This window comes from Somniosus microcephalus, chromosome 7 (genome assembly GCF_052327205.1).
Source record: "Somniosus microcephalus isolate GS21.2 chromosome 7, FLI_Smic_1.0, whole genome shotgun sequence".
NCBI lineage: Eukaryota > Metazoa > Chordata > Chondrichthyes > Squaliformes > Somniosidae > Somniosus > Somniosus microcephalus.
In genome coordinates, this window is record NC_140993.1 from 252,880,508 (window position 1) to 252,896,763 (window position 16,256).

At 43.5% G+C, this 16,256-nt stretch overlaps 1 protein-coding gene across 1 annotated transcript in view; it reads right to left on the reverse strand.

Moving 5' to 3' along the window:
* The window catches only part of ofcc1 (orofacial cleft 1 candidate 1), a 398,354-nt gene that overhangs the window by 89,567 nt on the left and 292,531 nt on the right, over nt 1–16,256 (reverse strand). Inside the window, exon 21 of the mRNA XM_085993614.1 lies at nt 3,334–3,493. Within this exon, the coding sequence (XP_085849740.1) occupies nt 3,334–3,493 (160 nt within the window). The remainder of the gene's footprint in view (nt 1–3,333; nt 3,494–16,256) is intronic.

Here is a 16,256-nt window from a genome sequence, read left to right on the forward strand (position 1 = left end):
GGCACACAGTTGCTTAACGTATGGGTGCAAACAGCACAGCAACCAGCTTTAAAGTCTCTAGATGTGTGCATCTCCCACGCATCAAAGTGTGTTTTGAAACTGACTCCGCGCTCTGATATTTTCCACATGGACATCTGCAATTTATTAGCTAGTTTATTGTCAGGGTGACAGGAAATCTTAATATTCTAGAAGTTAAAAAGCATTGCAGCGATAGAAATAACGTAGCAAATCATCCAACTGCTAACAAGCCACTTGGATCGCTTAATGCTTAACTTATTTCCGTGTAAATGCAGCCACTAATAGCTTCTAAATCACTTCAGAAGCACCCATTTGAAAATATGCATTTTGTTCTATTTTTCACTTTGAATTCCAATCTTGCTTTGAACATCTTCCAGTGCATTTTCTTCTATTTTATTCCATCCACCTTCAAGGAGAGATATTTTCTCTGCTAAATCAGCACATGTCATATCAAATGATGAGATCAGATTTGTAAAGGCTCCCTCTTGAAACCTGTCAGTTATAGAGGCACCTTGTAGTATTCACAGCTCACTGTTACTGAAAGTAAGGCACATAGAAGTCACTGGCATATGGAAAGAATAGTACTATTATGCAGTGAGGCAGCAGAAAGCAGCAACACGCTGCCTTGAAGAAGGTATCACATTACAGTCTGACAGACCAGTGTGGTGATGGGGGAACACTATTAGTTGAGGAAGAAGAGGGATGATTAAAAAAGCAAATCACTTAGCTCATTCTGCCACAACAGGACAGGGAGGTCCCAGGTTATTGACAAGGCTATCGTTATTATTGACTAATTCAGAAACACTGTAGTACATAAAGTTATTAGGGGTTATGATACAGGCTTTAAGATGTATGACCACTGAACTGGTGGGTATTAAATTGGGGAAAATTCTGCATCTTGGCTCAGTTTTGTTACTTTTCATAATTAAAAGTTAATGGTGTTTAAGCTCAAACTACTGTATCTCAGCATGTGAGCTTGTATTTATCAAATGGTCTTTGCACATATCATTAATTTCAAATAATAAAAATATAGCAACAAAATATGCTCATCCGTGTATAATGAAACCCACATTCTGCATATACATCTCCAATACAGCGTAAGCAAATTCTTGGTGCAATCTTGTAAAGTCCAAAGTATAAATAGAAAATGCTGGCTAAACAGCAGCTATCATATTTCCAAAATTTAGTGTTGCTTTTATCTCTCCTGTAAAGTCCAAATTGTTACCAAACTTTAATTTGTTATAATAATATATAAATCTGGTTGTAAGTGAGTTATTTTTTTTGTGGGGCGCTGTCTGGTTTGATCTGAAGATTTAATTGGGTGCTGTGTATTATAGCACAATAATAGAATAGCAATTTGGGTGACGCCACACTGAACTTCAGAAAGGACACACCCACCGACATCTCAAAGACAAAAATGCAATAACATTGCTACATTACATAGCTGATTGATGAAAACTAAAGTCGTGTCATTATCACGTAGAGAAAAAAAAATAGGAAAATAGGATCTGAGTAGCCTCTTGTGCTCTGAGATTTCCATGATTCTATAGCTATTAAAAGCAGAAAATACTCTAGTCTCATTTATAAAACATGAAGTGCTGTGGGTTAAAACTGTGCTGTATGTTGTTAGTAACAAACAATATTAAATCCCTTTGTCTTACTTTGGCCTGTTTATTTTCTTAAAAGAAAGACTTGCATTTATATAGCGCCTTTCACAACCTCAGGACATCCCAAAGCACTTTACAGCCAATGAAGTCCTTTTGAAGTGTAGTCGCTGTTGTAATGTAGGAAACATTAAATGGGTTATAAACCTTGATTAAAACAGCAACCAAAGGAATTTCATTTGAACATGTTTGTTAACAAAATGGCACAGCATGCTTAGATAATTAAAACGTCATTATGAATCAACTTCTTGAATATTTTACCTGCAGTCCTACCTCAGTTATCCATGGCCATTATCTGTAATCTTGATTATACGGGGAAAACGACCCTGGATAATGGTGAATCTTCATGGATAATAGGAGACGAGCGGGGTTCAGGCCTGCCAACATTTTGGTTCACCTTCACACAGTTCAATTGACCTCCCTAAGGCAAGATCATGTGGCACTGGATCAGCTGATCCAGCAGGCCTTGGACCTGAGAGAGCTGGCCAAGAATACTCCTTCAAAAGCACCACCGAGACTACAGAGGTAAGTAGCAACAGTGGCACGCACTCACTTTCAGCAATCCTGTCCGTAGCCTCCCCAACACCCATCTCGGAGGAGTTGCTGACTTAATAATCCGCAGCGAGCCTGACTGAAGTGTGCTGTTGTGTCAGTGAGTGGAGCGTGTTTTAAATGTAACATTAGCTCGTACAGTGCAGCTGGTGTTGCATTCGGCACGTGCCCCGCTTTGAAAGCTGATTTTAAAGCTGGCAGATCTGCAGCGCTGATCTCGGCGGAGACCGTCAATAGGATGGGTGGGTAGGTGACTAGATGCTAGATTTGAGGTTCACCCCTGTAGCTGGAGGCCCTGTTGTTTCATCAGGGGAGTATTTATGGTCAGCTTCTGGGTACCAACAGTTGGAGATGCAGGTGGATTTGTGAGATGCTCTGAAGTAGCAGATCACCTGATGGATCATCTGTTCCAGCAACAATTCGTGTTAATACCTGGATTAGTCCAACGGAGCGATGTGCTCCTGGGGAATCTTGATTACCTGCTGAGCTTCTATAGTTCATCGGAGGGGAGGAGGGGGAAGGGGGTGTCTAACTCACACCCAGTCTCGTTCACCCATCACCCCTGTTCTTGCTGACCGACATTGGCTCCCGTTAAGCAAGGCCTTGATTTTAAAATTCTCATCCTTGTTTTCAAATCCCTCCATGGCCTCACCCCTCCCTATCTCTGTAATCTCCTCCAGCCCTACAACCCTCTGAGATATCTGCGCTCCTCTAATTCTGGCCTCTTGAGCATCCCTGATTATAATTGCTCCACCATTGGTGGCCGTGCCTTCAGCTACCGAGGCCCTAAGCTCTGGCATTCCCTCCCTAAACCTCTCCGTCTCTCCACCTCTCTCTCCTCCGTTTAGGCACTCCTTAAAACCTACCTCTTTGACCAAGCTTTTGGTCACCTGCCCTAATATACCCTCATGTGGCTCGGTGTCAAATTTATTTTGTTTGATAACGCTCCTGTGAAACGCCTTGGGACGTTTTACTACGTTAAAGGTGCTATGTAAATGCAGTTGTTGTTGTCTTATTCTCTAATGGAGGGTCGACTGTACTGTTAGGTTTTGATTACCTAAACTGATCCCCAGGACAGCTCACTGGTATGTCCACTCACCTTCCTTCTCTCGCCATTGATCCCCCTCCATTGCTCTGCTTTTTTCACTATGTAGTTTAGCTCCTGATTAGACAGCTCCAAGTCCAAGGGAACAAGAAATCTCTCCTTGGTGCTGTGCAGTCGGTGGTAGGCATCTAGCAGGTGCCCACTGTTGTGCAGCCTTCAAAGCGGCAAAAAAATGTTAAAAGTTATTCATCTTGCAATCTTATATTTAATATTATGCACACTAATGAGCAAAGTACAATTTCAACCTCCAGCCCTACATTCCTCAGGGCAATGATCTGCCAATATACCAGAGCTGGACATTAGATCATAGACAAGGAAGGCAATTCTAATCAGCCAAAGTTATTATCTTTCAGGATGGGCTCCTGACAGCCTACATGGATCAAGTATCACTTTGTTTTTAAGGTGTGACTATGAAATCAATGCAATGTTTAAAAAAAAAATACTGTACCTCTTTAATATGTAATTAAAACGAGGATAGCAGCGCAGCCCATCTACGTATATTACCCGAGGTGTTTTTTTTTAGAAATAGGTCACACGCTATGTCACAAGTTCCACTAACAGCCAATAGGAGACGGCAGCTTCTGAAGCCAAGACGCTTCAGTGGCCTACATTTGCAACAATTCAGTGCACTGTGAGTGGCAGAAACCATTATTTTTGGCTTGTGTTTTAATATTGGTCACTTAGTTAAAGCAGATATTATGCAGCAACTATGTGCTATTGATATTAATGGGGAGATGACTGGGTTCAGCTATAATGCCCGAGACTGATATTAAAGGAATGGGAAAGCTGTACATTCAAACAACTGAAGCCCAGAGGTATTCTGTGCCTATTCTGGATGCTTTAGATGTGGTTTTGTTTGTTGTGTTGTTGTTTATTAATCCTCTGCACTTGTCAGGCTGCTTGTTCCCGCTGCTTGGTGAGGACAAATAGGGTTAAGGACTTTTATTCTGGATCTCATTGTTAATTAAGGGTTGTTACAGGAAACCACTTCAGAAGTAAGCCAGTGAATACAGTGATCTAAAACGACCCACGCTTAGTTCCAGTTGTCCTTAATGCTGCTTTTATATTTTTGATCATAATAAGTGTTTGCACACTAAATCAAAGGACACAGAAATGCTTATTTAAATGCTACTCCATTTGTGCATCAAACATAGCCCCTTGCTCTCTTCACAGCAAGAAGCCTGCCTGTAACCCTTAAATTGCTTCATCTGATTGAGTGTTTGGGTCAAGGCTTGAAAGGAATGCTGTCTGAGAAGAGAAATATTAAATCCTGGATTGAATGGGTTCACCAGCAAAATTTCTAAATCATAATATTTAAGGCAATAGCAAGTGAAAGATTCTAGCACCCGGGCTACGATTGTAGCCAGAGTGTTTTTTTGTTATTTTTAATGTATTTATATAATTTCCACACAGTTGACGTAGCTGAAAATTAACTGTTAGCTACAAACATACAATTGGTACAACATACACCAAGTCCCGTTCGCCCATCACCCCTGTGCTCGCTGACCTACATTGGCTCCCGGTTAAGCAGCGCCTCGATTTCAAAATTCTCTTCCTTGTTTTCAAATCCCTCCATGGCCTCACCCCTCCCTATCTCTGTAATCTCCTCCAGCTTCACAACGCCCCCCCCCCCACCCCCCCCCCCCACGAGATATCTGCACTCCTCTAATTCTGCCCTCTTGAGCATCCCTGATTATAATCGCTTAACCTTTGGTGGCCGTGCCTTCAGCTGCCTAGGCCTAAGCTCTGCAATTCCCTCCTTAAACCTCTCCACCTCTCTACCTCTCTTTCGCTCTTAAAACCTAACTTTTTGACTAAGCTTTTGGCCACCTGCCCTAATTTATCCTTATGTGGATCAGTGTCAAATTTGTTGTCTTAAAACACTCCTGTGCAGCACCTTGGGACATTTTACTACGTTAAAGGCGCTATAAAAACACAAGTTGTTGTTTTTGTTTGGACACTTGTTTAAAGACAAACATTGGGCGGTGGGGGGGATCTTTCAAAACAGGCAATAGATGGGATGGGAGGAATGGCGCTCGTGCCTGCTTTAAATTTGTGGACGCGCCGTCAGCTCGAACGGCGCTGGTAATTGGACAGCTCGCTCATTGGAGGGAGGGATTATGAGCGGGCCCCACATCAGTTCCGGGTGGCCTGCACCTTTCAAAGGGGAGGTGCAGTGCTCATTGTGGAGCTGAGCAGAAGCTGGTCGCTGTGCACTGGAAGCCAGAAAATGTCCACCGGGAAAGTGCCCAGATTCTCCGACAACACCCTGAAGGCTCTAATGCAGGAAATGTCTTCTTTCCAGTAGATGGCAGAAGGGTGCCCCGCCACATTGCCAGGACAAACCAGCGACCAGTGCCAGGGAGAGGAGCCCCGCAGGAGGAGGGACTCTTAACTTCTCTTATCCACTGAAGAGGTTGCTATGGATATCCTGGGTAGTGAGAGAGTGAAGCAGGAGGAGGAGTGCCACAGGGTGCTTGGCCCTAGAATCATCCATTTCTCTTATCACATAACTACGTCCCTCACTCGGTCTACATCACAGCCTGGTGCTTCATTGAGCAAACGCTCTTTGTCAACGATATATCATTGTTTCCAGCTACCAACCATTTCTCTATTCCCTCTTTCCAGGTCCTGAGGAAGTCCCGGGGCCCGTTGGCAGTACAGAAGGAGGAGGAAGAATCTGCAACTGAAGGTGCACGGTCACGCACTCTGACCCTTGCAAGCACCAGTTCAGGAATTGGCACCCCGCGACTTTTAGACAGTGGCTTAGAGGGGTCAGCAAGTGTGCTGGTGCAAGGGCTGGAGGACTGGACGGCTAAAGACACAGCTCACCGGAGGCCGAGCTCGCTTCTTAGCCCTGCCGTAGAGGGCAAAGGTCATGACTTCCAGGGCCCAACTTTTAAAAAACGAGTATTAGCTGCATGGAATTGTCACGTGCAGTGAACTGCCTGTTAGAGGGGCTATGTAACATGGTGGAGAGAGTGGAAGAGTCTACTTCTGTGTGTGGCACTCATGAGTTACTGCAGTCTACCGTGGCGTGTATGGTGACCTCTATTCAGACTGCAGTTGGGCTGGCCATAAGGAGTCTCAGCCACCTGAGTGGTCGCATCTCTCAAGGATGCACATACTGAGGCTGCACAGGCTCTGGGCTCCACCCTTTCCATCAGCTTACTAGGAGCTTCCAAGATGTTAAAGCACTGTTACAGCCTTCCCTCTTGGGGATCAGTGGGAGTGCTGAGGTACTGCCCTGTGCAAGTACCAGTGGCACCACAGGAGAGGTGCTTGCTGTCCTCTCGCGGGATGGCAACACACTTGCTCCCCTGCCAGCCCCTCGTCCAGTGCCAGTCCCGGTGCCACGAAGTCAGCTGGGCCAGACTGCCCTGGTAGCAGCCGAGATGCCATAGTCGGCAGCCGGGTCTTCCTAGCCCCAAGCTTCTCGAGATTGCTGGCCACCTGGAATCCTGGCTAACCAAGCACATTTTGCCATTACTTGCATACATTACACAAAAGCCAGTTACAGGCATCAACAACAACAACAAATTGTATTTATATAGCGCCTTTAACGTAGTAAAACATCCCAAGGCGCTGCACAGGAGTATTTTAAGACAAAAAATTTGACACTGATCCACATAAGGATAAATTAGGGCACGTGACCAAAAGCTTGGTCAAAGAGGTAGGTTTTAAGGAGTGTCTTAAAGGAGGAAAGACAGGGAGCGAGGCGGAGAGGTTTAGACAGAGCTTAGGCCCAGGCAACAGAAGGCACGGCCACCAATGGTTGAGCGATTATAATCAGGGATCCTCAAGAGGGCAGAATTAGAGGAGCGCAGATATCTCGGGGGGTTGTGGGGCTGAAGGAGATTACAGATATAGGAAGGGGCGAGGCCATGCAGGGATTTGAAAACAAGGATGAGAATTTTGAAATTGAGGCATCACACATTAATAACAGAATCGCACATTAATGTTCATATTCACCATCCATAGACTGAAATTCCAATTAATTCTTAGCAGAAGTCTGTTTCGAGTGATATGTGCGGCATATATCAGAATAGACAGTCACTGTCACAGTGACAGCTACCATGCGGGAAAGATGCATCTAACCTCCTATTCTTCTAAGGTCTAAAATTTAGTAGCCCAACTAATATTTTGGTAGCCATTGGCCATTGTGGATCTCAGTCCACTGTTCATAAATTGAATGTTGTGCCAATGTTTGTGCTTTACAGATGTTCTGGAACTCGTGCTAAAGACTATCAAAAGCCATTCTTGACTATGGCACTCATGCCTTGTAGGCTTTCATGCCAATGAAAGAGCTTCCGTAACATACCAGCGCCAGGGCCATATCGTCTTTCTGCACATTTTTCAACAGCTATCATCTACCGACAGTAATGTAGAAAAAAGTAGAAACTGATAACAATGTTTATGACTAATTGAATAAACAAAGGGATTTTAAATCAAACCTTCAAAGTGGCTTACCCAATCCTTTCTGCCCACAACTGAACAGATTTAGACATTTTAATGGTGTGGTACATTTTGCAGTTGTGAAAGTTATACACAAGTCCACAGCAATGTCCTGGTCAACCAACATCACTAAAACAGGTTATCTGGTCATTTATCTCATTGCTGTTTGTGGGAGCTTGCTGTGCGCAAATTGGCTTCCGCGTTTCCTACATTACAACAACGACTACAATTCCAAAGTACGTAATTGGCTGTAAAGCACTTTGGGAAGTCCTGAGGTTGTGAAAGGTGCTATATAAATGCTAGTTCATTCATTCAGTGTCAGGGGTAACAGGAACCATGGCATCACTAATAAAGGCCAAGTGAAGGCTTAAATCCCCAGTCATAGGTGAAGTATTTCTTTTTCAACACTGCCAACACAGAAACTGGGAAATTCTACATTTTTCCTTGGCTCTAATTTCACGTTTACCTGTAAAGAGCCTCTGGCTAAAGGGATTAACTAGGGAGTTGTAAAGCTCCGCACTTCTTACTCATATTTACAGGCCAGAAGCAACTGGCTAGAAAGAAAAGCGAGAGAGCTGAGCGATTTGCAATTGCTAGCTCACAAGGAGACAACCGCTAACTATGCTAATAACAACATAGACATATGGGCATGTGAATCCATAGCTAATGGACTAAATTAGTTGGACACTCCTGGGGAAATACACACAATTTAGCAACAAAAAAGACATAAAACCTCCTTACTGTGTCATTTACTGAGTGACTGGGGATACAGAGGGTTGAAATGCCAGACTTACAAAGAAAAGGGGAGCAGTTTAGCAAAATGCAAAGGGACTGACATGCACAAGAGTCCGACTAGAGAAAATATAAGAACCGATATTGGACCTTTTTTATTTACAATAATTCAGCCAGGTTACCAAATATAAATACGATAGCAAAATACTGCAGATGCTGGAAATCCGAAATAACAACAGAAAACACTGGGAAAAACTCAGCAGGCCAGGTAGCATCCGTGGAGAGAGAAACAGAGTTAACATTTCAGGTCGATGACCTTTCGTCAGAACTGGAAAAAAGCAGGAAATGGAAAGCAAGTTTGGGGGCTGGGAAAAGGGGGAGGGGATGAAAGAACAAAAGGGAAGGTCAGTGATAGGATAGAAAGCAGGCGAGATTAAGAGACATTGAGAGACATTAAGAGATATTCAAGGCAAGAGGAGGTGGTAATGGGACAGGTTAAGGAATAAAGGATGGCTCTAGATGAGGCGTGAATTGCGCTGGCAGAATGAAGGACAGCAGAAGGGAGGGAAGAAAAAAATTAAAAGGGGGGCCAAACAAAAGGTGTGGATAAAAAAAAGAAGAAAATATATATGTGTGATAGGGGCCGAGGTTATGATCTGAAATTGTTGAACTCTATGTTGAGTCCAGAGGGCTGTAAAGTGCCTAATCGGAAGATGAGGTGCTGTTCCTCGAGCTTACGCTGAGCTTCCGTGGAACAATGCAAGAGGCCGAGGACGGTGAGGTCTGAGTGAGAATGGAGCGGAGAATTAAAGTGACAGGCCACCGGGTATATATTTATACCAAATATAAATGATCTTTTCTTCATTATTGCTTTAATAAGAAATGTCCAAATAGATAGAGAACCTTTTTTGCCTGGTCAATTCAGTTACTCACTTCTTTGAATGTTGTTATAGGATTAAGTTAGCATAAGTATGTAATACCCACTGGAAATGTTATGTACGCTAAGTGATGTAAGAAAAAGGAGACTTACCATCAAGTAACTTTAAAGTAAGCTTTAAGTAACTTATAAACACACTATATACAAGAGAGGTCTTTACCATGCCTCTGGTAGAAGCCTCTTACAATACTGAACAGACCAGTATTTATACCAGTCCAACAGGAAGTGACATTTACAGGAAGTGAGGTATGTACACAGTTCATAGTTCATAGTTCACAGGAAGTGATGACATAACTTCCCGGATGTTATCATTTTTATCACACTAAGTATGGTTATCAATCTTTAACTTAGACACTGTATTATCATTGTTATAAATCCCTGGGTTAAAGTTGCCCATGTGAAGGTACGGCAAGAACTTTTAAGGACACAATGTGACTAAGAGCAGACTTTCCATAATTCTGCACCAGTATCAACTGTTGCAGACAGTGAGGCTGCGCAGTCTCCAGGCAGAAACCCCAGGAGGAAGGGGTGGAGTCGGGGTTTTCGAGCGGGAAAAAGGAGCGACTGGAAGAGAAGAGGGCAGGAGCTCTGAAAAGAGGGCTCAGGAGGCAAATGGCTGCCGCATCCCGTCCCGGGTTTCCAAACTCGGCCGCCGCCCTTCGTATTAGTAGCTCTGCATCCAGAACTCAAAGTGGGATTCAGTGATCATGAAGAGAATTCAACGAAGGGGTTCGGAGTCGTAAGTCTTGCAGACATTATAGCACTGTTGCCTCACAGCGCCAGAGACCCGGGTTCGAATCCGGCCTCGGGTGACTGTGTGGAGTTTGCACATTCTCCCCGTGTTTGCGTGGGTTTCCTCCGGGTGCTCCGGTTTCCTCCCACAGTCCAAAGATGTGCGGGTTAGGTTGATTGGCTATGATAAATTGACCCTTAGTGTTAGGGGGATTAAATACGTGGGGTTACGGGGATAGGGTGGGATATGTGTCGGTGCAGGCTCGATGGGCCGAAATGGCCTCTATCTGCACTGTGGGGTTTCTGTGATTCTGTGATACCATGAGCTCCAACTTAAGCGTGCCAACGAAAGAGTGCACTCGAATTTGGACACAGGGACAGATTCTCCTTTGAATCCATGTAAATGGAGAATGTATGTTTATTATGTCTAGATTCATTCTAATGTATGCAAATGTCTAATTTAGTTCATTGACTTGTAATCTTCTTATACTGTCTGACGTTAAAACTATAAAGTAAGATAATTAGAATTAAGCCATTGTAGTAGTGATCTCCTTACTGGACTATAGAATACTGTCTACAACAGAGACCACATCTCACATATATCTAGAGAACCGTGAAGGGGTTACAAGTAAATATTTAGAGCCTTTCCCTAACCTGAATCGTTACCATAGAATTACAAAATAAAATATCTGAGCGAGTGATTACCTCAAACTTGGAAAGGGATTGAGAAAGTCAGAGCCTTTTTAAAGAAATATTTACTAGGAATGGAGTTCCAAGATCAAGGCCTTTAGCAGGCAAGTGCTGAGCCTGACTTGGAGCTAGGGTTGTCAACCCTCCAAGATTGGCCTGGAGTCTCCAGGAATCAAAGATTCATCTCCTGGATACTGCAACCTGGGAAACAAAAATCATAGGGGCATGGAAAAAAAGCTGGTTTTCTGTTTTTTTAACACTTTCATTTATTTACTTATAAAATATTGGAGATTGGTGGGGGGGTGGTGGAGGGGGAAAGCTGTTTGACTGGGGCAGGGTGGATGGAGGTGGGAAGTCAGGTGATGATGCTGATGGAGGTCACCATAGATAGACTGATGGATGAGCTGGTGTCACATTTGATATTTTATTTTTACCGTTTTCCAGAGAATGGATTTTGAAATGGGCTACATTTGAATGGTATGTCTTAAATTATAGAGGGTCCTCATAGATTTAGAATTCTCCTCAGTGTTGAGAAATTAAACCTAGATGTAACAAATGAGAGCTTTAGTGGTGGGGGAGAAAGGTAAAGCAGGTGATATATTGGATGTAGGGTTTGAAGCGCAACTAGAGATAACAAGCAACGAGGTTGCACATTGTCCGATTTAGCCTGAGGAGCACCTGGGAAGCGTGTTGAAATTAGATTAAAATAGAGCTTTGGCCGAGCACCAAACAGATGACATTGTTCTTGCCAATCTTTAGTTGTAGCTAGTTCTGGCTCATTCATGACATAGTCACTAATAAATCCAATAAGGAATTCAGGAGAAACTTCTTTACCCTGAGAGTGGTTAGAATGTGGAACTTGCTACTACATGGAGTAGTTGAGCGAACATAGATGCCTTTAAGGGGAAGCTGGCTAAATACATGAGGGAAAAAGGAATCGAACGATATGCAGGTAAAGTTAGATAAAATAGGGTGGGAGGAGGCTCTTGTGGAGCATAAACACCGGCATCGACCAACTGGGCCGAATGGTCTGTTTCTGTGCTGTATATTCCATGTAATTCTATGTACAGTAATGCTATGTTTTGCTAGGGAACTTCAATAAATGATTCACTTTGTTTAAAGGTATTAAGATAGGACACAGGATTAAACCTCTACCTCAACTTGAACAAAATCCCTTTTAATTAAAAAAAAATCAGATGACAAACCCTTTTAAAAGTTGGAAAACCTGCGCTGGGAAAGAAGGTGGCTTTACTCGCGCACATGACGCAGTCATCAATCGTAGGTAGCCATGGGAGACCGAGAGATCGACCAGGGGTGGGCCGGGCAAGCTACAGGAGGTGTCAATTGTCAGAGGCATAGCTCACAGGATTGGGGAGGGGGGTGAGAAGGGGGTCCGGGGAGCACAAAACAAAACCATCAATCATGGGCAGTTCTGGTAGCCATGGGAGACAGCGATCATGGGGGACTGAGGCTGAAGCACTGAACAGGCAATAAAGAGTTTTAGACTGAAGCAGAAGAGGTGTGAAAGTATGAAATTACAGATTGGTTTAAACAAAAGCTTAGCATTACCATTTCTTTGATGTTGTAGAGGATAGAGCAGGAGGCAAATAAAAGTAACAGAGGCCAAGGCACACGCAGCAGGTATTAGAGGCCTGCGTACCAATGAATAATCGCTAGATGCAGGTGGCTAAAGTTCCTCTCCGTGTTATTTTAATGGAGGCAATTACTCAACCAAATTTTGACTCGCTACGGCCCTGTTTACACCTAAAGATTGGGCGGCAGCCTGACTAAAATTGGAGATAAAAAAGGTCCCGCCACCTTATCTCTGGAGTTCTGCCCATTCTGATTAATATAGGTGTCCAGAGCTTTCGCCAGAAGCAGTTGGTGGCCTCCTTAATATATGAAAGTTGTGGCCGAACGACGTTATCACAACCCCACTATTTTCATCTCTGCCTGCATTGCTACTTTTAGTTCCTCAACCGTCCCACAAACCATGGGTGACACAGGCCGGAGGGTGGCCATTTCCAGTGGTATTTAAAGGGGTCCTTAGCTGCAGTCAGGGAAAGCTGGAAGCAAGTCTAACACTAATTTTTCTGGCAGTTGCTTGTGTGGTTTGAGCCTTTGAAGGATTCCATATTTAATCTTCTTGCTGCTGTAGGTGCTGCAGAAATGTTCCCTGTTGATGAAGACAGCTGCTTCTTTTCATTCCTCCACTTCTACACCTCCCCTTTAAAAAGGTGCTGCTACAGGCCCTCATGATTGGGAGGTTAGCCAATCAGCAGGTGGCCTATAAGAAGCGTAATTAGCGCTGGCAGCTCATTTGTTGCATTTAAATGAGGCCCAACCATCAAAATTGATTGGCCCTTCTTCTGACATCATTGTGCAGGCAGAGCCCGCAGTCTACCTGGTGTGTAAGGTAACAAAAATCAACCCCAAACTGCTTAAATAAAATGGGTTAACGTCTCCGCTAAAATAGCAGAGAGAGGAATTTCAGACAAGCGTAGGGTTGCCTACTCTGGTTGGATATATTCCTGGCGGTTTTATCAGATGACCTCCTACCTCCAACCGTCCCACTCCCACACTCCCACCATTGGTTGGCCAACATGTCCATCCTCGTGGCGCACTGGATTCCCCCAGCCAATCGGAAAGCGAATAGACTCTTCATTGTCTGACTGAATGATTCGCGACAGTCAGTCAAGCAGCCCTTTTCCCCATGTCAGATATTTTTATAACTAAAACAAAATGTTCAAAGAAAATGAAAAAAATCCCACAATATTTAATGCCGCTATGATTTTTCTTCCGGGACACTCGTAGGTGTCCTGGAGATTAATCTGTAATTCCTGGAGAAACCAGGGAAATCCTGGAGTGTTGACAACCCGGTCTAGGCTGGTGCTAGGGTGTGGGTAGCGGAGTGGGCCCAGGGGCCGTGTAGCCTGATCCTGCTCCTATTTCGTGTGTCTAATTCTGTTAGATTCAGGAGATCGTTCTGTGATAGTGGATTGGCGGTTAGGATCAGATCAGCCATGATCTTATTGAATGGCGGAGCAGGCTCGAGGGGCCGATTGGCCTACTCCTGCTCCTATTTCTTATGTTCTTATGTTCTTAGGTTATCTGTAGTCTTTGCATTAATCCTAGTTAAAAATTAAAATAAACAATTCTAGTGTTTTAGTGAATGTTTTGTCACAGAATATGTGAAGGGAACTGTGTGCTACCAATAAAACTCCAATTAGCATTACTGTGCAAATGGGCAGACAGTTTAAAAATTAAATATTATCCTGGACAAAGTGGCAAAGATACCAAAGAAGCAAGGAGAGGGACAAATAAAGTTGAAGAGTGATCTTTAAGAAGATCAGGAAAGGGACAGAGAAAACACAACTGAGGGGTTATAGAATCATAGAATGGTTACAGCACAGAAGGAGACCGTTTGGCCCATCATGCCTGTGCCAGCTCTCTGCAAGAGCACTTCAGCTAGTCCCACTCCCACGCCCTTTCCCCATAGCCCTGCAAATGTTTCTTCAGGTACTTATCCAATTCCCTTTTGAAAGCCACGATTGAGTTTGCCTCCACCACCCTTTCAGGCAGTGTATTCCAATTCCTAACCATTCGTTGCATAAAAAAGTTTTTCCTCATGTCGCCTTTGGTTCCTTAGCCAATCACCTTAAATCTGTGCACTGGGGGATGGTTTAAACTAAGATGGCAGGGGGTTGGGAACCTGAGCAGGGGGACAGAGGAAAGGGAAACAAGGATAAAAGCAAAAGAGAGGAAGGAGAAAAACAAAAGTGGCAGTCAGAGAAATCAATGGTTTAAATCAAACATGGCCACAGTAAATAATAATTCTAATAGGTCTAAGAGCATTAAAAAAATAAGCCTGAAGACTTTGTGTCTTAATGCGAGGAGCATTCGTAATAAGGTGGATGAATTGGCTGCACAAATAGAGGTAAACGAATATGATTTGGTTGGGATTACGGAAACATGGCTCAAGGATGGCCAAGGCTGGGAACTCAACATCCAGGGGTATTCGATATTCAGGAAAGATAGGCAAAAAGGGAAGGGAGGTGGGGTAGCATTGCTGGTTAAAGAAGGGATTAACACAATTGTAAGGAAGGACATTAGCTCTGATGATGTGAAATCTGTATGGGTAGAATTGAGAAATACTAAGGGGCAGAAAACGTTAGTGGGAGTGGTATATAGACCTCCAAACAGTAAGGCGGAGGTTGTGGATGGCATTAAAAGGGAAATTAAAGAAGCGTGTAATAAGGGCACAGTAGTCATCATGGGTGACTTTAATCTATATGTAGATTGGGCGAACCAAATTAGTAACAATACTGTGGAGGAAGAATTCCTGGAGTGTTTACAGGAAGGTTTCATGGACCAATATGTCGAGGAACCAACCAGAGATCAGGCCATCTTAGACTGGGTATTATGTAATGAGAAAGGATTAATTAGCAATCTTGTTGTACGAGGCCCCTTGGATCAGAGCAATCATAATATGATCAAATTCTTCATTAAGATGGAGAATGAAGTAGTTGACTCAGAGACTAGGGTCCTAAATTTAAACAAAGGAAACTACGATGGTCTGAGGCGCGAGTTGGGTAGGATTGATTGGGGAATGTCACTCAAAGGGTTGACGGTGGATAGACAATGGCAAACATTCAAAGACCGCATGGATGAACTACAGAAAATGTTCATCCCAGTTTGGCACAATAATAAAACAAAAAAGGTGACTCAACCGTGGCTAACAAGGGAAGTTAGGGATAGCATAAGATCCAAGGAGAGGACATATAAATTGGCCAGAAAAAGCAATAATCCTGAGGATTGGGAGCAATTTAGGATTCAAAAAAGGAGGACAAAGGGATTAATTACGAAGAGGAAAATAGAATATGAGAGTAAGCTTGCTGGGAACATAAAAACTGACTGTAAAAGCTTTTATAGATATGTGAAGAGAAAAAGATTGGTGAAGTCAAGCGTAGGTTCCTTGCAGTCAGAATCAGGGGAATTTATAATGGGGAACAAAGAAATGGCAGACCAACTAAATACATATTTTGGTTCTGTCTTCACAAAGGAGGACACAAATAACCTCCCAGAGATGCCGGGGAACATAGGGTCTGATGAAAGGGAGGAACTGAAAGAAATCAGTATTTGTAGGGAAATGGCGTTAGGGAAATTGATGGGATTGAAGGCCGATAAATCCCTAGGGCCTGCTAATCTACATCCTAGGGTACTTAAGGAAGTGGCCCTAGAAATAGTAGATGCATTGCTGATCATCTTCCAACATACGATGGAATCTGGAACAGTACCCATGGATTGGAGGGTAGCTAATGTTACCCCACTATACAAAAAAGGTGGTAGAGAGAAAATGGGGAATTACAGA